Below are 24,882 nucleotides of genomic sequence, written 5' to 3' on the forward strand. Positions count from 1 at the left end.
TACTAATTGACCAATTTAAAAATATTATAGAATATGTCCTTATTAAGTATTTAATTAGAATTTTTAAATAGCCATGCTATAATAAATAATATAAATACACTATTTCGCTAAAATTAAATATGATATTATTTGTTGTTATCAATAACCTACACATGTACAAAAAACAAACAAAAAATAGCACGTAATGAAAAACTAATAACATATTGGAAATTAGCATAAGTTAACATACAAATCAGGTATTGAATATTTGTGATAAGATTTACTCTTACTATTTCTAGAAGTAGAACTTGTTGTATGTATAAAAATAGACTTTAAATATTTAAACTATTATAATCAATGATAAAAATATGATACAACTATATTTTTTTTGTCAAAACAAAGTATCGAAAAAACGTAATATAAATCGAGTTATCTTATCTTTGTGGAAAAATGTTTTATAGCGTTATTATATTCATACCATTTTATTGTATTTTAAAAATGATTTTTAGAAAGTAAAGATTTTTAATACCTTTCATTTTGTGATTGCCTTTTAATACCCCTTTATTTTACCTCTAGAACATCCCTATATTTTTTTAAATATAATCATAATGGACGTAAGTTTGGCATTTTTTGAACATGTAAACGAGATTCTTGATTATAGCGTCAAAGTCTCGCGGGTGCTCTCTCTTTTGATATCCAACTATTACATAAAGCATACGTGATATTGATCATAAATTTATTATTATTTTACTGAGTTTATCAGTGACGATGGATGGCAGTCTATTGTACTTCATTTATTAGTACATAACCTTATTGTTATAAATATTAATACAAACAATGAATTTAAACAGTAGTTCTTACTTTCGCACAGAAGAACGAATCAATGAACAAATCGATGAATTATAAATTGCTATGGTCATTTCAAACACAATGTTGATGCAACTGATGCCTAAAAAACTATTCTATTATACGTCACGCAAACTCTAACTGAAATGGCAGTGTATTTATTCTTTTTCGCAGTGTTTTTATGAATAAACTTCCCTTCAATTAATTTTTCAATTTATCGCTTAAAACTTTGTCGTTTCCTGAAGATGTACGTAGAAATGGTGATAAATCGTGTATAAAAAAACTTCATACCATTCACCTATATAAACTTGTTTGATACAATTCTTCACAGATATATTAACAATCACTGTCAGCAAACACTAGTAGACCAAAACACGGATTTCGTCCGGGTCGTTCTACGGCCACTAACCTTTTGCATCTTTCGAAGGTGAAGGGACAAAATTCCTCGATACTAAAATTTAAATTGCGAGAACCACAAGGATCCAATCTGAGTTCGCTGCTTTTTTATTCTTTATTATGCAGCAATTAAAACTCGGAATATTTATTATATGCCCATTTACCTGAAAGTGTTTCAGATTATTCGCCCAAATTTGGATTCACTCTCTTTACAGAAAGTTCTGGAGTCGCTTTAGAGGTGGTTACGTCACATTTTCCAGAGTGTTACACCACATTTTCTAGATCCTCTTTCCCGGCGAAATTTTCTTACAGTATAGGCGGAAGTATTTTAAGCATAAATATTTCCGTTAATGACTTGGGAGTAACGTTCGAGTATGGATAGAGGTTTTCTGCGCACATTGCCAAAGTTTGCAACAAGGCGTCGAGTATGCTCATCTTCGTTATACGGAGCGCGTGTCACTTCAATAATTTATTGGCGATTCACGGTCTGTACGATACGCTAGCTCGTCGCGTCCTCGAATATGGCTATATGTCCAGAAGTGAAGCAAAGTACTTCCTGTTGCTGGATATAATTCAAAGAAAATTTCTGATATACCTCTACAAGAGGGAGTATTCATATCTGTATCCTATTGCCTTTTTGCTAGGAGCGTTGGAATATAATTTATTGCATTCTCAGTGTAGTATCTGCTCAATTAAGCACGTTTTAAAGTTGATAGGGGCGGTTCTTTACTTTTGCACGCAGCGGACGATCTTGCCAAACACAATGATGTTTTCGGCGATAGTTATGAGGAGCTGTAAAAATGTATGCGGTATCATGCTCATCGCCAAAACTGTTTTTTAATTAATTATTTTAAATATTTATTATTGTTTGTAAAATGGTTATCATGACGCATTGGGAAAACGCGTGGAGTCATAATGGTCAAATTTGTAATAAAAAATAAAAATAAATAAAAAAAGCCTATACACTAAAACATCGTTAATCAAATAGCAATCTATAGTATTATAATTGACGCATGCAATATAACATAAGATCATCGATTGACTTTCAAATGGCAACGTTACTCTAAAATAAAGTATAAACCATAGTTTGGAGATTTAGTTTTAATCACAAAGATTCAGCAAATCAATCCATAAGTTTTGTTATTGAATTATAACTTTAAAAAAATCTGTTCAATGTTGTACACATTTTATTAGACGTTGTAATATTTTTTTTTATCATTCAGGTTTTAAAAAACAAGTTATTCTATGTCTATGTATTTTATTTTTAAGAACAGTGTTTAAAATCATTTTATGTACATATTTAGCGTTTCATTTCCCATTAGTCATTATTAAAATAATTTTAACGAGTACATATTTTAGGTCAGTTTATTTTTCTTCGTCAATATTGTTATATAACGCGAGCTTTTAGTGTTGATTATATCACGCATGAGTTTTCATTGCATAATCGTATGTTCATGTGTACAGTACAATATGTTTAATATATGGTACATTTACAGTATGTGTACCATAATAGAAGATGATTGAAATGTAGGCTGATTTACTTTTGTATATAACATAATAATTTACTATTACTTCAAATATCATAAAATTATGTTAATATAGGTTACTATAAATTAATAACATACAATTCACAACAAAAAGCTTTCTAAGACAATATTTATTAAGTAAAAGATGTGTAGTTCCTATTAAGTAAGAGAATTGATAAATAATATTATGATTGCAGTGATTAAAAAAGACCTGAGGAGCTTTCTAGTGTACGAAACTAAATTTTTAAACGCTACTTGATTTTTTCATTTAATATCTTAGAGGTTTAAACCATATACTTTTAAAAAATAGTTGTTTATAATTGTATTTTATAGCTATGTATGTATATTTAAAGTTATGGCATAAAGTTCAACAAAAAATGTAATAGCTTACTCACGATAAAACGCTACAATTTCTTTAAGTGATGTAATCGTTTTAAAATAATATTGTATTATTAAAACTCACATTAAATTGAATATCTCTATAAAACAGATTTATTTTAATTACAAAAATAAAATAATATAAAAGTAACAATTTTATTACATATCTGTAATATTAGGAATATGTCAAAGTATTAAAATATATTATTAATCCAACATGACGATTATATTGAAATTTGCAAAATGACAGCAATAAAGAGTTATTATAAAACAGTAGTATAGATTTACACCGTTGTAACGCATTGGTCTTATGCCTGTCAAGTTACAACGGGAGATTAAATAAAAAAACTATAGACCACACAATGTAGTCGCTTTAATAATTTAGAAATTAAATATAATTTAATACGTGATTTTAGGTTCATAATATCGATTGAATTAACGATGACGGATCTTGGTCTCGCAATAGCTTTTTTTATACTACACCTTTTGACAGTTGATATTAAAAATTCCTTCTCTGCTTCCTGTTACAATAAAATAATTAGATTCGATATTAATTTGCAACTCAGACACATGCTTTATGGCACCGAACTTTCGGTCTTATACGAAACTGGTATAATTTCACTCGAAACGCTCCACTTTTGGTCAGGTTTTGACTCAGTAACGGATTGCATAACCGAAAATGAACTCGAAGATGACCGACGAGCGGTACGAAAAATTAAGTAACAAAACCCACATTCTCCGATCGAATCAAACTCACGCATGTAATTTAGTCACAAGTTTACTTTTGCAACTGCTTGCATTTTTGTTCCGGTGAGATTACGCTCCTTAATAAGCTCATTGCGAAAAGCATTGTTACTGTGTAACATGTTGCATGTATAATTTTATATGGACCTATAAATATCATACAACTAAACGTTAGTCTTTATTTGTGTACTTTGCTACACAAAGAATAGTATTATCTTTAATATGATATACTATGTTATTATTTCAGAAAGCGTTTTAATTATAATATTGTTTAGTAAAAATAGGTAATACATGTATATATCATAAAGAAGAAAATTCTATATTTAGCAATAATGTAAGATAAGATGTTATTCGATTTGTTTTATTAGCATTATCAGTGGAATAAAAAATGTTTATAATACGATAGTTACTTTAATTTTATTTTTCCTCATACTATTTTTAGCATGTTGATAGTATCTCGCAAAAAAAAATACTGATATGTATCTGTTTTTTTTATGATAATAAAAAGAGGAATTAATTCATGCAAACATGTTGTATAATACAACTTAAGATGATAATATAGTTTATAAATTAAATAAGAAATAAAGTATTATCTTAATTCAATGGATCACATCTTAATAACACGACTTTCAATTAATCATATTCATGTCACATATATTATATGAATGAATAGGACCTCACGATTGTATTTGATTTTTATTTCGTCGAATATAATGCAACTTACAAAGAAACGTGAATCATGTTCAAACAAGTGTGCAATGATTCATTAAACGTATTAATTACTTTTCCTTTTTTACCTCTCGTTGTATAAAATTTATTCCAAAAAGCAAATTAGCCGACAAATATTTACGTGAACGTAAATTGGGTTGTGAGTCAACTGTTCGACTTAACGCTCCGTGAATTTCGCTAAAAATTGTTATAAAATTATTACTAAAAACGTCGCTTATATAACATGAATCTAATAATCAAATTCTGTTATATAATGATAATAGTTTGATGCAATATTGGTTCACGGTCGCCATGTTCTCAAATTGATTTATATTTTGATTTTTATTCCAAAAATATATATTCGTACGTATAATAGTTTATTTATTATTTTAAATTTACATCCCGATGGAAATTTTTTTATTATTCTAAGGATATTGCTAAAGCTTTCGATGAGTATTTTTTCTCTGGCAATCTGACATTTTAGCAATAAATAAAGTCGACATCTTTGACATGTTCCACAGAACTGGACTTTATTTCTAAATTTCAAAAAACATTCTACAAAGTCTGTCATGAATTTCTTTGGAAGTTAAGCAAATTTAATTTAACATTTCGCTTAATTGTTTATTAGTAACATGTGTTAAGGGGCGTGTGTATGTATATGAATGTATGAACATATGAGTTCATGTTTGAGTTGATGTATATTTTTTTGTATAAAAGCCATCATGGCGTCACAGTTCTTATAAAAAATAAAAATAAAATCGTTAGTGTATTATTATTTCAAGCATATTATTTAATTGGTAAAATTCGATTAAACATTACTATTACAAACGACGTTCATCTTATTTTAAACTATAAAGCAAGTAGAACTATTAATGTCCTTAACCTTTATCGCTCTATTGGTCTAATCATATCTTATGACAGTTAAACTATATAGAATTCAACACGCAATAATCTAGTGTTAAAGTGTGTTTTTTCAAATATTATTTTATCTAAAAATAATCATTAGTTTTACAAAAAAAAAAAACATTGATGTAATATCTAAATATGCGCTAATTTTAATATTTAATCTCTTGCTATAACTAACGTAGATTATATTTTTCTTAATTTAAAGAACAGTTTTTTTTATATACATTATTTTTATTACACTATAACAATAAAGGTAAAATTACTTAATAATTAAATCACAAACTTCCTATTTCCTTAATGATTGTTGTAAAAATATAATTTTTAGAAAATGATTGTATGAGTTAGTATTAAATACACTATTTTACTCTAACTAAAGATTCAATGGAATTTATTGACTTAAATGGTACTGGGATTCATGTGAATGTATTCTATAATATTATGCAATATATAATAAACTATAAATACATTGCTTAATTTTAAATTATAAAATTGCGAAAAAAACCGAGTGCATAATTTAACTGTGCTTATTATATTTTACTAATATCGTATAAGTTCTATATTAAGTCAAATCAAAGGTTAAAAATAATGATTTTTTTTCTTATCATGTCTATATTAAATATTTTATATTGCTAAAGTTAAAGGGTAAAAAGTCCGTGATCCATTTTGATCGATTTTAATATATACGTCTAACTATACCTGCACTTTTAGTCATTTATTAAAATGATTGATCAATTGATGCAATTTTATATTATTAAAAATTTCATAATTATATCTAGAAGGGTTACAGTTAAGCTCAATTATGACTAAATACTCTAATGTTGCAATAATACGATTTTAAACGGCGTTTCGCTTTGATCCAATTTTTACTTGCATATCTCACAATTATTTTCTCTTTAAAAGTTAACAGAGATTTAAATTATATTATTTGTAATTTGAACTAAAATTAAGACATTTTAGATTATTTTCAGCTTTCATATATATAATATAAATTAATTTTGGGGCATTTATTGCATTCTTTAACGCTTGATTCACGTTTATGGCGTTAATCCGATACTATTACTACCACAGCAATTTTTTTTTAATCAAACTATTTCAGCTCGTTCATAACTCTCTTGCTGATTGGTTAACACTTCGTCATGGTCTCGTCCCCACCTGTTTCTATCCAAGAAGGTGAAATCTGAAGGTAGCTCAGTCCGCATTTAGCATCGGTTCTGTCGAGGTACGTAAAGTCGGTTTTGCGTTCGTTTAAACAAGTTCTAGACTGTGGTTTAAATATAAAAAAACTATAAACAAAGTCTTGAAGAGCAGCCTGTAGTTACAAAAAAATTAAACAAGACTCTGCCGAAAAAAAAGTTCCGTGCTATTGCGATTGCGTCCGAGTAATCGCAATTACGTTGCGACATTTGGTTAAAATTCGATACGTTATAATAAATATTTCATACTCAATTTGAGTTAAATATAAATAAATAATATAAAAACTTTTATGTATTAAAAATACAAATATACAGCGTATGTGTGTGAATATATTTAATTAGTGATTAAACCATAATTTAAATTATAAAAGGTAATGTATTATTTGATGTTAAGCTATATGCAAAATATGCTATTTCACTTAACTTGTATATAATATAAGGAAATAATGATTATATTTAAAATTGCGTCAAGTATGGTAGAATAGTCTAAATAAATAGGAAAATTCGTGATAAGGAAACTTGTGGGAAAATTGCCAAACTGTGTTAATTAAAATTATGGATGGAAATGCCTATATTTACTATCTATATTTGCTCAGTATGAGATCAACCACGATCTATAATGATTTTTCATGACTAATCACACTTTATTGAGCTTATATATTTGAGAATTTTAAATATTTATCTAAAGATTTTTTCATCTTATACTTCAGCATTTCAATATCATAACTTACAGTCGTTTTCCTTAAGCGTATCTTAATACGCAAGGTAGACAAGTTCGAAAAACATATAAGTGTATACAGAAGATGCAGAATTTTAATAGCTAATTAAATAATAAAGGCTTTGCTTATAATATACAATAATAAGAGCTGGAGTTTAAATATATATATTTAATCAAAATGCTCTATCCTTAAATCAATACAACTATTTAGATCTACAATAAATTAATTGATTTTATTTAATTAAGATTTTTATAAAACGCTACTTTGTAATTTACAAACATATACTTACTGGTTTAAACTATTTTTATGTATGCAATTATATTATTGTAATACGATAAATTATATAAGAAAAGAGATTTAGTTGTTACAATTTAAAGACAAAAACAGTAAAGTTTTACAATCTGAGTAAAATAAAAACAAAGGATTAAGTACTATTTACTATTAAAGTCTGTGCTTCTGAATCTTAAGCTTTATGTACTGTTGCAATTTTGTACTTATGTATAAATTTGTGTTTATTTTTATTGTATTCTCTGAACACAAAATCATTTTGTAATAAATTCTTTAATAGTTGGTATTTATTGAAATGTATTTATAGATTGTTTATACAGCTTTTTCTTGAATGACTTGCAGTTTAGAAAAAAGTGTTATTAGTTAAAGCTTTTTTATTAATATATAAGTTTATTGACTTTTATAGACATTTAATAGAAAAGTATAGTAGAATTTTTTTTAAACTATAAATATGATGTTTATCTAAGTTATATAGTACACATTAAATTCATTGAATAACTATTAATTAGTTCACCCTTAAAAGCGTACGACACACAAATTATATTGAAACCTCATAAAATATATATTTTATAAATTTACCCTTATTTTCTAATAAAAGATCTACTTTTATATTAATTAAAAATACGTGCTACAACTATAATTTATTAATTTAATTAATTTAGTTAATTTAGATGGGTATTTGACATCTTATTTTGGTTTCGTAATCCGTTTTCTATTATTTGGATGGACGAGTGATTAACTTATCGCATTTTGAAAATTTAGTATATAATGTGATGTTAATATTATTCTACGGATGCCAACATATATCTAATATTTCACTTTATATGATGTGTTCAAGGTTACTTTATTTTTTATAATATAAAATAAATTCTTAAGAGTTTTCCGGCTCAACGCATCACTCAGTATCATAACAACATATTTTTGCATCAAATGTATTTTACTTATTTATTTCTATTTTTCTGTATTAAATACTTTTAATTGCCATTGTAAGAAATCTTTTACATATCAAAGACAATTTTACATATAGTATCGAATATTGTTATTATATAATCGATCGTTTGATAAAGTGGTCCTTAAACTTATTGAATGCTTTTTCGCAACGCTTGCAATCTTCACTCGAGCACATAGACTACACGAAACATACTCGTTATTTATATAAGATATTTCAAAATGTCTCATATGTGACTTCTTACTTATTCGTCACACTTGTTAATACTTTCTCGAAAGTATAAATATTACAGTACGCATTTAAAAGTCTCCAGAAAAATAAATAAATTAAGTTCTGTATCCGCCATTTGTTAGAATCGCTATTATATGCGTTACAAAATTGATATTGCGATAATTAAGACATTGTATGATTCATTGGAATTGTACCACAGTTCGTTTCAACACGACGTTCTAAACCGCAAGTCTTTCAGCTTTATCCTTCAGAAAAACCGATTGCAAATTCAATGCTTGGAATTTAACTAGTTTGAAAATGTATCATTAGTGCGACTCAGCGTTTTATATGTATTTACTTGAAAAACATCATTAGTGGTCGAACAAAAACAAATTGCCAAATATTGGAAAATGACCGACTTGTTATTTATGGGTAAAAATTGCGAATATTTACTCAGAATAAATATTTAAATAACTTTTTCCTGTTTATTGTATCTGTTTCTTTAAACGTTATTTTTCACATATAATATTAATTGTTATTTTAATATATCGTATGAATAAAGTTTCATATTGTTTTCGTAAAATAAGCGGTGGGTTAATAAAATATAAAAATATAATAATAACATACATTTTATGATTTTTCCATAAATATCGACGCGCGATAAAGTGATATCGACGCGCGGGGCTCTAATAAACTTTATTTATATTTATTATTATTTAGAACATCTTTTTATAAAAATAATGTATAATTTATATAGGAAAACAATATTTAATAAATTCATTTGCGATAAACCGCAAATTAATTTATTAAATATTGTTTCCAAAAAATATGTTTATTTGCTGTTTTAAGCTGTTAAAAATAAGAGATTTTCAAGTATTAACATATACATATGTACAAATAAATATTTTATATTTAAGAAGAATGACTTACCCTTAATATATAGTATTTATATATGTATATATACGTATATGTAAGTAGCAAAAGTAGCTTTATCTCTAGTTATGATACAATTTTATTATTTAATAATATAATTAATATCACTTAATATATTATATTACTTTTCATTGTATTCATTGTACAATGACGCAAATTTCAAGACTATAGATTATTTGGGTTTTTCAACATAATAAAAACATTTACACTTTATGTAATTATTTATTGATTAAGCATTTGATTGTTGTTTTGTACCTTATGTATTATAAAAAAATATACAGTAACTAAATCTATATTTTTATTCATTTGTACAACTTTCCCTAAAGCTTTTTAAAGTTGTAAATATTGATTTATAAGCATTAAAAAATAGTTTTAAAAGCAATTTAAATTTATATAATTTAATATTATAAAATAATTTTAAAATCAATAATGCGTTCCCAAATGGCTAATTTTGGTCTTCTTATAGTACTTTTTTTCCTATCAGCTCATTGACAATCGAAAATGCTAATAAAACTACATAATCAAGCCCTAAAAATTAATAAAATAACCGTGTAATTTATACAACCCAACTGTCAAAATATATACAGACCATTTAATATAATATGAATATTGACACCTTATAATAAATAACGTTTTTTTGATATTTATACTGAGAGCTTTGATACTATAATATTTAAATACAGTTTTACACATATACAATTCTGCAAAAAACATCCCATGTATTAAATTTGTTTTATTTACATTTTTTTACTATATATGTATATAGTATATGCAGAAAAATAAAGCATTTGTTAATCTATTAGATCAGTATTTTCATAATATTTTGATTAGTACTTTATAATCAATAAAAAATAAAAACAACAGATTTTGGTCTTGATTGTTCTTGTTCTTTGGTTATTTTTTTACTTTAAATTAAATTATATTTATTATGTAATTAGTTTATAGTTAACTACGAATAGAACAAATTTAAGTAAGGGCGTTATTGAGAGAGATTTAATAGTGAAATTGGATGGATTTAAGTAACAAATATACATAGAAGTTGAAAACTAGAATTTAAAATAGCAAGAAGATTTGTACAGTTTAAAATATTATTCAATAGAATATAAAATATTTGTACTATTAACTCGAATTTTCAGATATATAATATATCTTAGGAACTTTTGCGATAAAAGTATTATACAATGTAAACCTTAAACTTTTCGTGTAAATGAGATTCAGTGTATTATGTAAGCTTTTTACAAAACATAAAGGCAGTCACATTATAATAAGTTTCTTTCTTTCAACATTCAAACGTCTAGTTGACATATCGCCTCTCCAGTTCTTGACTACATACTGACAGTACTGCATTATCTGTTCCTTGTGTTTATTGTTATGATCTAGTGTTTTTTGAGTCTGAGTGAACTAGCACAGTAGCCGGTGTGCTAAGTCACGGTCCGTGGTTCGAATCCGAAATTAACCGACTGTGTTTATTATGGGCCAGTTATGCTTCGCGAATCATTACAATCGATTTTGCAATTGATCCACTTCGAGGAGGTTGCGTCGTTTGGGTCAAGATGGAATCGATTAAAAACAAATTTTCCCCTATCCATGGTCAAATTATGCATACAATATTGGTATGTGACGAGTGGTAAAATCATTCATATAGAATACTAAATAGGGTGGGTATTGTTATGAATTATTTATATGTACAAATTATGAAAAATATTTTTTTATGATTTTTATTCCTACAATAAAACTTCAGATTTTGTGTACTAAATATATTTGATATTTTAGTCGATTTAATAAAATATAAAATATTACTTCATACGAATCCATTTAAGATGTTTTTCCAATCCAATTGTTCAGCGAGATAAATACTAAAATCAAAGAATCTCTTAAAAATAAGTTAATGTTAAGTTTAATCTGATATATAATAACTAGGTTATTAGAATATGTGTTTATTTTACTATCAAATGCTTAAATATTTTATTAGTATAGAACGAAAATAACTGGTCCGAAGGCGTCCTCGTCAAAAATTTTACCTCACATGTCAGCAGTAGGTATTCTCTTTTTTGACATGTTCTCGGATAATACTTGCTTCAACCAACCTCTTCAATAAAAAATGTGTGTCACTGTCAATGCATATTCAACATGTAAAATTTAATGTCTAAACAATCGTTTCGAGAAGACGCACTACGAACGTTCAATGTCGCATAGTAGATGACCTTTGACGGCCTAAGGCCACTGAGTGGTCTCCGAGCCATCGGATATTATCAGTGGGTAAAGTCTATGGGGTTTTTCATTGATGATACAGTTTCCAATAATGTGTGAATCAGTATTGAGATCCTCATCGGTTCGATAAGAACCTCTTTATATTCAATAGTGTTTAGTTATAGTAATTATACGACCTTTGTCAGTTGGCACAATAATAGGGATATCGATAGAAATGCATAGGTTTAATTATTGTAAATAAAGGACCTCGATTTCTTTGCAAATTATAATGTAGAGGGTACAATTAAATTAAAGGCCGCGCTTATGTTCTACATAATAAATAACTATTGCTTATATAATAAAATAAAATGAACGTAAATCATTTGATGAGATGTTAACTTTTTATTATATGATTTGTTTGAGTACAAAAAATGTATATATCAATACATAACACTCAATCTTGAAATTGCATTTATACATAAAGAAGATATAATTTTTTATGAATAATTAATTAAAATAAATTATATATATGTAGGTATTAATTATAACTGCTGTTGTATGTTATTTATAGCATTTTATTTATATGATAATAATTATTCCACATAATCGGTGATGAATAGAATTTATGGGTAGATAAATTTCCTTAGTAAATTAGTGAATTAATTTTACTAAGAAGACATTTTCTATAGTTTAAGGATGTGTATTATTACACAACGCGACTAAAGATATACATATATTTATAATACATGGTAATTAAATTATTGCCTTCTACAATTATGTATCTTGTTACCCAGAATAAATGTCGTTTTTTTTATTTAAGTTTTAGCACTCATTCGTGCTTTGTCCATTGAAACCTGAGTACGTATCTTGTTATATCTGTGATGATGCACAAAGGAATATATAAAAAAAACTAGACCCCAAAATTTCCGATAGCAGATTTTTTACCAAGTGAAAAAATTATACAAACGTGCATGTTATATGAATTTATCTTAAAAAATCTATCTACGGCTACTAAAATAAATTGTGAAGTCAAAGATGGTTTAAACAAATTCGAACAAGAATAATTATGGATATGGGAAACTAGCAAAGATAGACGATGATGTCTTTACTGTAGAAATGGAAACATTCTACTCAAACTATCTATCAGCTAAACAGTGCATATGAAGATTGGGAAAAGTTGGATACAAGGTGTATGGATACCACACGAAATGAGCAAAGAAAACAATTCAGCATGTATAATTAACTAAATGTCAGAGTCAAATATATATTTTAAGAAGATTATTAGTAATAATAATATTAAAACCTCCAATTATAATATTAAACTCCCTTGAAATCATTTGTAATATATTTAGGGTCTAAATATATCACAAATGATTATATTATATTATATTTTTATATACTTATAAATCACCTAAATCTATAATTCATATACTTTGATTTTTATATCAATAAAATAAGTACATAGGTACTTTTAAAAAATTAAATATATTTTTATTGATTAAGATTTAATTAGTTAAATTTGCTTATATATTCAGTTGTATTTTTTGCATTTTTTTATTAATCTTGTTTTAATAAATTCTTCAATAACCTGTTCTTCTTACGCACGTACTCAGACAGTTGAAAAATTAACATTCACATAATTTCCTGCTGATCAAAGGTAATCGGGTACATTTTTTACTCAGACCCAATAGATTCGATTCAAGAGCACTTCATCTACGATTTAGTGTGTCAAAATTAATTCTAAAAGTGAGCAATTAAGCTCGGTGTGCGTTTCGCGAGAAAGCCCAAGGACACTGAAATACATGTCAACTGTAATACGATGAACGAATTAATAGTCTGCAATTGTGAAATCCAAGTGCGACTTAGATTCTTAAACTTAAAATTCTGACGCAAAGATAAAATTTACAAATAACACACGATGATTTAACGGTTACATAGAAATCAATATTGGTAATGCGATACGTCATACGGAAAGTACAGTGAAGTGTTTACCTAATTTATATTTTCTTCTATGTAGAATATGACTCTTTTGCGTCAAGTTGTATTGCATAAGATTAATTGATATTGCCATATTAAAGATATATAAAAAGCTTTTTGTATCACAAGTGTGAATAGGTTAATGACAAACGGCGTTTCGCCATTTTAAAGTAAAGAATTATGGATCATTACGGATCTTTGAAACTGGTTTTGTAGCTATGAGCTTATTTTTCGCACTCGGAAGGAAACGCCACTTTTGCGTTGGCTTGTACAGTATTAAACTATGCTGAAACTAGTTTTGAAATATCAAATTGTGGTTATAAATATTTAATAATAATATTTATCAACTTTTAGTAACGATATTTAAAAGAAACTGTGCAAAAAGAATATAAATAAAACCCAAAAAATATTTTATTTCGAGATTAACTTATATACATATATTATATATTAGTTCTACACAATAGACAATATTTAAAATTCATTATATTATACCTAATCTACAATAGTATCTAAAAATTACCAACGCAAATTTAACTATATTTAGTAAAACCTAATATATTTCGTCTTTACTGTATTTAAAAAATAAAATAAAAATCAAGTTCTTTATATATTCTACCTATTTACTAAAAGTCCACATTTAACATTATTATTTTTTAATAAATTAAATAAAATTAAGTTTCTCCACCATCTATTTATTGCCGATATTTTTTTAGAATTTGTTTTTATGTATATAGTTTTTTCCTAAAAGATTCATAGTTAAATTTGCCAACCGTTAAAAATAAGAACAGTTAACAATAAAATATAATGCCATAATTTCGTGGACTTATAACTAAATATGTATTTTGATTTTCAATCAATTTATTTTAGTGAATTTTATAAATTCTAGTCAAATATGCCGCATAAAAACCAAAAATCACTACTAAAACCATTATATATTTAAATGAAAAACCTTAATATATTTTTAATTACACAACAAGAACTCATAATTTATTTTTTCATTGCTGTTTATTGCGCAAGATATTGTCATTCAACTTGAATTCTCTAAATGATCACAAAGGAAAATCCATAAAAAAATTGACTTTCACATTGAACGATTTGCTTCTATTTTTTCTCTCCATAAAAGTACATTTTTGACATTTTTATTTCCACGCTGATGTAATTGCCTTTGTATCGAATTTCTTTGATGATTCTTTATACAACTTTCACGTATCGCAGAATATTTTTTACAAAATCGTTATACATAACTTCAAATTATTTATAGTGGATAAAAATAATTTTCTCATGAGATTTATTATCTCATACCGACCAGGAAAGAGGCGGTAATCGATTGTGAGATAATCGAACGTGTATGACTGATTTTGCCCATTGAATTGTGGAAGTAGATTAACATAATAGTTATGATCATCTCGTAACCATTAACCCGATTCTCTGTATAACTACATAGGAAATAATATAGCATAGGTGTGTCGTAACTGAATAATTGTAAGGAAGTCAACTCACGTGTGAACTCTGAACCAATTGCGCGAGTCTTTGAGCTTAAGTAAACGATAGTTAAAATATATTTTAATGAGTACTTAGATACTAGCATTTTTGTAAAAAATATGAAGAAAACGATGTTACGAATCGATACATTATTATATTAGATATGAGCTGCCTAAATATAATTATATATTTATATTAAGTTCTAAATACTCAATATAAAATAATTTATACACTAAGAGCTGTATAGATAAAATTGTTTTACATATAAAAAAATAATTTATAAATAAATAATTAATATATCAATAAAAAAATAAATAATCTGTTAATTAAATACATGTTTATATTTTTATGTATATGTAAATGTATATTTCAATAAGTTTAGTTTACCTCACGGTTTGTTATTTAAAAATAGTAATAGATAGTTACTAAGAGGGCTTTAAAATGAAACATCATACACTGATTCGATTAGTGTTTTTAAGAGATGTGTATAGTTAATTAAAGTTACTGTTACGACATATTTTACTTTATATACATAGATATTTTTTAATCTCAAAATAAATAGATTGATTGATTAATATTAAAAAACTTGAATACAATTAAATTAATTTTCATTGTATTTAATCAAACTTTATTTTTATTATTTTTTTTACTAAAAAATCATATGATTGCTACTAATAATCGAATAATTTTACATATAAATCAGACCATTGAATCTTTGTGATAAAAAAATCCCATCAAAATGATGCGTATTAATAAAAAGCGCGGTAGTTCTAAAAATAATAAAAACGATATCAAGTTATTAAATTACTAATTACAACAGAAGGCTATACATCACTTTAATAGCAAATATAATCTTTGTAGTGATGTATAGAGTTTACTGTTTTATACAAGAAAAAAATCATACAAAGACTAAAACTCCATACAATATTTTTTATAATAAAAATCCGTTAAATAAATAATTTATTCGCATGTGTCTCTCACAAATCAAACTCATCGTGTCAATGACAAAAAAGGAAAACCAATCAATTTAGACAAGAGAGTAACCAAAAAGTTTAGGTGCATTTTTTGCAAGCATATAATATTATGTTAATCGATTCTCCACAAGCTTGATTAACTTTTTTATCGCTCAGCCGTTCTTTTATTAAATATTTATTACAAGCAAAATGGCAATATATACAAAAAAATTGCATCTTTTCCCTGCCTATCAACGTTATTTATCACTTTACATGCGTGCGGTGAGCAAAAACCTGCTTTGTGGTCACATTTCTCGTCGACCCTGCGAGATGGGCCCTTGCGACTAGCTGCTCCTTAGTCGATTAAGAAGCCATCGTCGCTCGACCTTCTGACCAAAGACTCGGTTTGTGTAACTCGTACTGTTGCAAGAACGTGAACACACACATAAATGATACAAACACCGGCGCAAAAGTGACGACATTGCAACGAGTCAACATGAAAACTTTCACTATTATTACAAGATCGGGCGTGGCTCGATTGACAGGTGCCGATATATCCGCGAAAACGATGCATATGGATCTATGGGATTTCGACCGATGATCTATGGGTCGTAGGGACGGCGCGAGTTGCTCTCCGGTGCAAGTTCAACGATCTTTGCTCACGATCATTGTACTGCATTTTCCTCTTTGGATTTGTTTTAGAGTTGAGACACTGAAAACTACATTGCGATATTTAGTGTTTGTAGAAAAGTCATTAGTAAATATGTCGATTAGTGTTTAAGATAGATAAAGTGCTTTAAAACGTTTCGTGTGACATTAGAGATAAACGCACGGCAACGACACGAAACTCCGAAATGTACATTCAGACAGGTTGTGCAATGATACCATTGGCCTTGCTCTTGGTCTTGGCCCTATGCGTAAATTTAAAAATCTTGTAATTTGTCAACATAGTTACGCAATTAAATTTATTTTAATGCAAGATATAAAGAAAATATGTAGTAAAACAGCTTTTTAGCTCTTTAATTACACAAGTTTTATTACATTCCATTTGTAGAGAATATTCATGTTGCTAAGTGGTGTGTATTTTTTTAATGTTGTTGCATATACGTTGTAGTTTATTTTGTTTTTATTGTTAATAAAACTATGATTTTATGAAAAATATATAAAATAATTTCTGCAATCGACAGCTTGCAACAAGAAAATCATAAATTTCACAATAGATTATCTAAATGTCTGGATCTGAATGAGTATCAAATAACTAATGTGAAATATAAATTTTATTAAATAGAATCAAATAACTTTTTAAATCAATCAAACCTGAAAATTGGTATTAAAAACTATTTAGATACTTAATAAAAAAAAAATATTAATGACCACATGTACTTTTTTATTATCTGTGTCGGTTTTTACTTTCATCTTTGTTAATGGTACATTACTAAATTTTTATTTTTAAATACAAAGTTACCATTAAATCAATATGTATACAGTTTTAAAAATTAATTAAAATATGTAATAAATATAAATAATTAGCTGTTTTAATACAAATTTTAGTTAAATTCGATCAAAATTATCACCATTTTAAATTAAGATTTCCTAATTGTTACTACACAAATTTATTTTAAATTCTCACAAAATTAAAACCTAACGTTACCTGATAAAATAATAAAAAAATCTCTTATTTAAATAAACTTATTTTTTAAATACATTTTTATAGCATTAAATAAACTTATTTTTAAATAAATTTTCTTTTAATTAATTGGTAATACGATTTAAATTTATTTTTTAATTTGACTAATATTTAAAATATTTAATATGGTAATAGTTTTTAAGTCAATTTTAAATAATTAAAGTTATATTATTCTTAAATCGGTTAAACACAATTAAAAAGTGGTCTACTCTTGTAACTATTTTTTGCTAAAACGTATAGTTTTTGCTGTCGGTAAAGTGATTTTCATCAAATTTAACTGCTAATGAATAATCATTTTTGTTTTAAATTATGATGAATAGTATTATATATAAAAAAAATCACATAATATATATTAAATTAATTCGAGCCGTATATTTAAAAAAAATAAAATGTTATTTTTTTCAACATTTTTTATATAATCCATAATTTCAAAAAATACACTTGAAACAAAAAAATATCAGATTTTTAAATTCTTACAAAATTTAAGCCTTACCCAATATATTGAAAATTTAAAATAGCAATAAAATAATTAACTATAAAATAAATAAACATTTTTTATGCTAATTTTATTTTTATTATTCAACACGATTTTTCTCATAAAAACATAAAAACTTAAAATTATACGCTGATTTCCAATCTGCTAATATTTTTCCAAAACAACTTAAATTTAGTCAAAATACTAAATATTAATTTTTGTTTTTAATCGTGATTGGAGTTCATACACAGTAGATATTAAATTGGTTTGAGCTCTATTTTATATTTCAGAGCTTAGGAATTTTTTTTTTTTAATTTTTCGGTTAAACACCTTAAAAAACTATTTTAATGTATTTTTTATTAAAATGCTTCATCTACTCTTACGATTATTTTTTCCTGAAATGTATAGATTTTGTTGTTGTTTTTTAAGTAATTTGCATTTTTTTACTGCTTCGTGTGATGTGTAGTCATTTAAAGCACAAAAAAAATATTATTTTAAAAAACTACCTTTGATACAACAATATAGCTTAAAACTATTAATAAATTTATTTTTATCATTTATTACTATACATATCGAATTTCATAGTAAATAATCAAATTTCAGTTATATTTAAAAATTTTGGAATAAATTTAATTTTTTATTTAAACACAGTTTTTTTAAAATAACTTGATATTTAAAAAAAAATTGAATTTATTTTTTTGTTAAGTTTGACACATAACTATTATAAACAATTTTTTTTAATTCATTTGGTGAATAGTATATTATTTCAAAAAACTTTGATATTAAAATATCTCTTATGAGCTTTTTTAAATAAATTCAAAATTTAAACTAAACCCAATCTAATTTATTAAAAATAACTTAAAGCACAAGAACCCATAACTATAAATAAACTTTTTTTACAATAAATTTACTTTTAATTTCTTAACTAGATTTTTTCTTTAAAAATATGATTAATTGATCATTATTAAAAATAGCACGTTGTTTTAAAAACAACTTTTATATTGCAAAATACTCAATAGTTCTTTTGACTTATTATAGATAATACTTTCTACATTGAATTATATAGAAAATAATAATTCATTTTGACCTCTATATTATATTTAGGAATTTTGGAATAAGTAAAGTAAAAAATCTCAATCTACAATATTTTTAAATAGTTTTTGTTATACTTTTTTTTACTGTAGTTATTTTAGGCAATGTTTGATTTAAAAATATAAATCATATAATGCATATCAAAAAAACTACATTTTTTATTCATTAAAAAGTTTTTTTGCATAAATATTTTTAAAGCGGACAAGGAATATTATATTTTTGAAATATCGATGTTCCTTAAGAAGTTATTATATAATGAAAACAAATAGAGAAAAATTTCCTAATAAGAAATCATATTTTACAGTCTGAATGTTACACTATCTTGCTAAATAATTTGTTGCGATTTCATTGATTTATTTTTATAAAACCAGTGCTTAAAAAAATATCATCAACTTTATATCTGCACTCTTTATTTTTCATATATATCCAGATTTAACACTAATAAATTATGTGTTATAAATAATATTCTAAACTATATTATATCTACCTTGTATTGTCTGTTTTTGAAGATGTACGTCACTGATTTGAGTATAGAGTATCAAAAGCGAACTATTGAAATTTCAATGCCATGTTTTTTTCTATTTGAGTTTATCGAATGCTTGGTAAATATTTTATATTAATTAAATCGATTATCCGCTCTACAGAGGCAATATATTTATATGATTATTATATGTACCCGCTAGTTTGGATCATTCGCTTCCAAGTTCTAAGACGTTTTACCTGTTCAGGTGTGTTGGTCAATAGCCATGCAATGGCATGGGCAGTCTGACCACTTAGACCACCGCTCAGACTATTCAGTTGTCTACAGACCTTCTTAGCAAAGACAGCTCGCGCCGGCCGAAATCCGCTCCCCGCTCATCGAAATGTCAGTGACGATCACTTAGTGACAGTTATTAGTGAAACCACGTTGCATAATCGTTATTAAATAAAAATTTAGAATATTCGGTTTTGTGTTACTTTGCATATATAAAAATTGTATCACACCGCTCTGTTAAATTCCTTATATTTGTATACCGAAAATACGTGATGTGACAGTGAAAATATTGATGGTGGATTAAACCATGAATTTATTCGAAGCATGAACATGTTCATGTAGATAATTTGTCGTAACGTTTTTTTGTCAATTTATTTGTCATTAGCTCAGTGATCACTTGACGTTATTTTTTTGGAGATGATATTTTATTTCAATATAACACAACTGTGACGTTGTTTAAAATGTTTATTATAAAAGTCTTTGTATGTTAATGTTTAGTGTATTTATAATATATGTAATACAGCTGTACCTTGCATAGCATACGATATAAGCATCACATATTAAAAATTAATAATTACATAGCAACTTAAATTAAATTTTATATAACCACTAATTAAATTAAACATGTACATCTGATTACGAGACATTTTATGAATAAAACTTAATTTTACAGTCAAAACTATACGTATAGAAACGTGCTTTTGATATTATGTGTATTAAAAGATATGCTTAATATAATAAAATATGTATTTTAATACCACTTTGACTTTTAAGATGCGCATTATCGATGTTGTTAAACTTTAGATTTCACCATATGGCATTTAATTGTATATGTTATTGTTTTATCATATATTTGCATATGTATTGTAATTATATAATTATATTATATAATATCATATAATAACGCTATTGAAAATATTTATGAATCAATACAAATCGTTATTCTATTAATAAATATGCATTTATAAAAAATCTACTTTAACCTCGCTTCCAAAAAATAGCATCCGATCTTGTAACAAATTTATTCGGCCTTAATATTAATAGTTTTTTTTCTTAGACACCATGTATCGATGCGAAAAAAAATATTTTAATATACACAGAGAAAGGCAAGTCGGGCAATGTAACGTTTTGAAATATTACATTGCATCACTATGAAATGTAATATTTGTATAACAATCGTTGATGAAACTTAGTGTTGTTTTATAAAACCAGCGTTAAACAATATTTTTATAATATTAAAATAATAAATTACGACTTCACGATACTATGATCAATATATTGCAGCAAAAATCAACGATGATAACGCATAAATGTTTAGTTCGTGAATAACCGCAATGCGATTTAACTACGCCAAATTTACTTTCACTTTTCACACACTACGCTGTTATTATGTATTATGTATAATGATAATTACATACACGTGCTTATTGATAGTGCCTAATTGTAATATTATAAATGTGATTTAATCATTAAATCGTGTGCAGATGTCCTTGGTGCAGTGATTGATTTTTTAATTTTTAATTAAAAAATGAATATTTTAAGAATAAGACAATAATAGTGAACTAATTGTGTTGATAAAAAATATTAGTGCAAAAAGTGTCTTCAAAAAAAGAGGCGGCCAATTGCGGATATCGCAAATATTTACGCAATAATAGCAAATCAATAGCAGGAAATATGCTTATAACGTAAGTTTTTTTCTTTGTTTATAATATGTATTTCAGGGATAAGTACAAATTAAATAGTAAAATGAACTTCCGGTTATTGATAAGTATTATAATAGTGATAGCTTAGTGACTGCTTGAGAGACTCTCACCATTGTTTTATTTATTATTTTAATGACAAATAATTGCACCATTATTGGATTTATAAATTTTGTAATTCAGTCGACTTTTTTATTTATTGCACTTTAAACATGGTCACGTAAAATCCACTTATTTTACGTACGTAAATCGTACAAAAAATATTTATTTACTCTTTGCGAAATTTCTGGGTAAATCTGTGACGTTTTTCTCTTGAAAAATCATCTGAATATGACTCACACTAGTGACGTCAATGGTGTTGCTTTTTTATAACTGGTTTTATTTTGCGAAGCTTTGAACTTAAACTAAAAGTTTGTTTTGTTGTATAATTATGTATATTATATCAAAATATATTTATTCAGTATTGTATGGCTTATATGGCTTTGGAAACTCAGATGAACGGTCAGTAACCTTCAACCACAGTTATGCACTCGTGATCAGGTTCAAGGGCGTTCGTACTTTGAAAGATGCAACTATTATACAAAACTGGTAAAAATATGGTAAAAGTGCATCGAACTTTCATAGGTCATTGCTCAGATAAAAAGGGCATTCATTATATTCTGAGATTTAACGATGACTTTGCAATATGATGAAATGCTCAATAAAACATATATTTTTTTCCTCTTAATAATTAGTACGTTAAATCATTAATCAATAATAAAAGAAAAATGTTTATTTTTGTATGGTGTGATATTATTATAATAAAACAAAGAATTTGAATAAAGACTATAAATAAAACAAGTTTTTCCGCTAGTTTTAGAGATAACTGAGTGAAGACGCTTATGGTTGACGTTTACATTTTACATATAACCGTTATATAGATATACAATAAATAAGTATTACTAATCAAATATATAATTTGATTTATTAATAAATATTTATAATATTTTCTAGTTAAAATTATGCATAATCTTAACTTTAAAGTTAAACATAAATGAAAATATAAATACCATTAATTAATAGAATCGTATATTTATTTATATATTAACCAATGATTTTAAACTGGTTTTTAACTAATTAACATACCTATGTAACATTAAAATGAATTAGTTTTTTATATTATTTATTAAGAAAGTATTATTATTAAGTTGTAAGATATAAAATTGCTATAGTTATATTTTAATTGGTTTTTCTGTTAATATAAATTTACATAGTAGTCTTATATATTTATTTATATCTTTATAAAATTATCGTAATGTAATACGTCAAGGTAGTAATAATATTTATAAAAGATAAAAAAATATTGAATGACTAAAATTAAATTATACAGACCGGACCTGCTCCTCGTAGCTGACATTAAATATACCAATCTGCAATGCTTGTGTTTTAGGGTGGTGCGTGCTAGGGATTGCAATAACGATATTGGGGCAAAAGTTAACTTTTGTTTTACAAAATAAAATACCGGTAGTACCAAATTTCTTTTTCTTTTTGAAATCCGTATTTCCGTGTTATTTGTTAAAATCCATATTTCCGTGGCTTAGAACTACGAAAATGACAATGTCTATGTTGTTTAAAAACAGAAGCGGAGAATAAAATTATTCTCATCTAAGTAGTTTTACTGGAGTTGGATATCAAAGTAGAATAATATTATCCTGTTTAGTCCTAGAATGACAAAATATCAGTCCACACTACCTCTGCAAAAAGCGCTACTGGCAAATATTTAGGCGCAATTTCTTAAAACGTAATTTAACATATATGATAAGTGCGATGTGTCAACATAAAAGAAATACATTTTCTTTATCTAAGACAAGTATATTGGTATCTATCAGTTCCAACAGAGAAATGACTGCCGCGGCCTGTCGGCCTATTTTTTTTAATAGGGATGGCTGGCGAAGTGAAAACAAATGCAGTTATTGCATACATCAAATTATTTTTGCACATTTTTATCTCAATTCAGACATATTTTCACCCAAATAATGCTTCACTAAACATAGGTGTTAAATATTAGCAATAAATAAGTATTAATAATTATATTTAAAATTGCGAAAAAATTGCGTTAAATGTACGTTCATGTTTTTTTTTAAAAACTCTTCATTGGAAAATCATGTCATGTTATTTTATTGTTCTTAACTAAAGATAGGTTGTATTTGACATTATAATTAAAATAAGTTATTAAAATGTTTTTACGGGTAGGTTTTTTTCATTAAACTAAATTTATCTTTTATTTTTTTCGGTAAATAAACATGAAAAAATTTTTTTTTTATTGTTTTAATAACTAAATATTGTTACTTTTTATTACTTTACATCATTGAGAGTACACAAAAGTTTCAAATTTTTGAAACACGTTTAACATAATTTATTTTAAAAACCAAATCCATGATTGTTTCAAAAAAAACTACTAGACCAAATTGTCTAGGATTAGAAAAATAATTTTATTCCATAATATTAACATAAACATGTTTAACTCTAATTTATTTAATGTTACTTTTAACCTGAGTATAAATAAATAATCTTTCGAAAATAAATATAATTGAGATATTTGAAAATAATAATTAAATGTGCAATAATTAAAATAAAATTAAATAAATCACCCCTTAATCACATAAATACTACAATTTTAATATTAATCATATAAATCTGTATTTATAAAAAAATATGTCGCATTTTGAAATTTAAACAGATTAATAATTGTCAATGCACCCCTTTCTCAAAAAGTTCTTTTGGATAATCGTAACTGACAAAAAATATATTTTATTCC

The 24,882-nt window shown here is 25.9% G+C and overlaps 1 protein-coding gene across 2 annotated transcripts in view; it reads left to right on the forward strand.

The window, feature by feature from the left end:
• Positions 1-24,882, forward strand: part of snu (ABC-type transporter snustorr) — a 69,931-nt gene that overhangs the window by 20,421 nt on the left and 24,628 nt on the right. The window contains exon 1 of one of the 2 annotated variants that reach the window (XM_088192954.1): positions 21,928-22,070. The exons of the other annotated variant lie outside the window; for it this stretch is intronic. Within the exon in view, the coding sequence (XP_088049080.1) occupies positions 22,060-22,070 (11 nt within the window). The 5' untranslated portion in view covers positions 21,928-22,059. Of the gene's footprint in view, positions 1-21,927; positions 22,071-24,882 lie in introns of those variants that run through there. 2 annotated transcript variants of the gene reach the window in all.

Source organism: Plectrocnemia conspersa, unplaced genomic scaffold, assembly GCF_051122295.1.
Source record: "Plectrocnemia conspersa isolate PC_06_02 unplaced genomic scaffold, ASM5112229v1 ptg000009l, whole genome shotgun sequence".
Lineage (NCBI taxonomy): Eukaryota > Metazoa > Arthropoda > Insecta > Trichoptera > Polycentropodidae > Plectrocnemia > Plectrocnemia conspersa.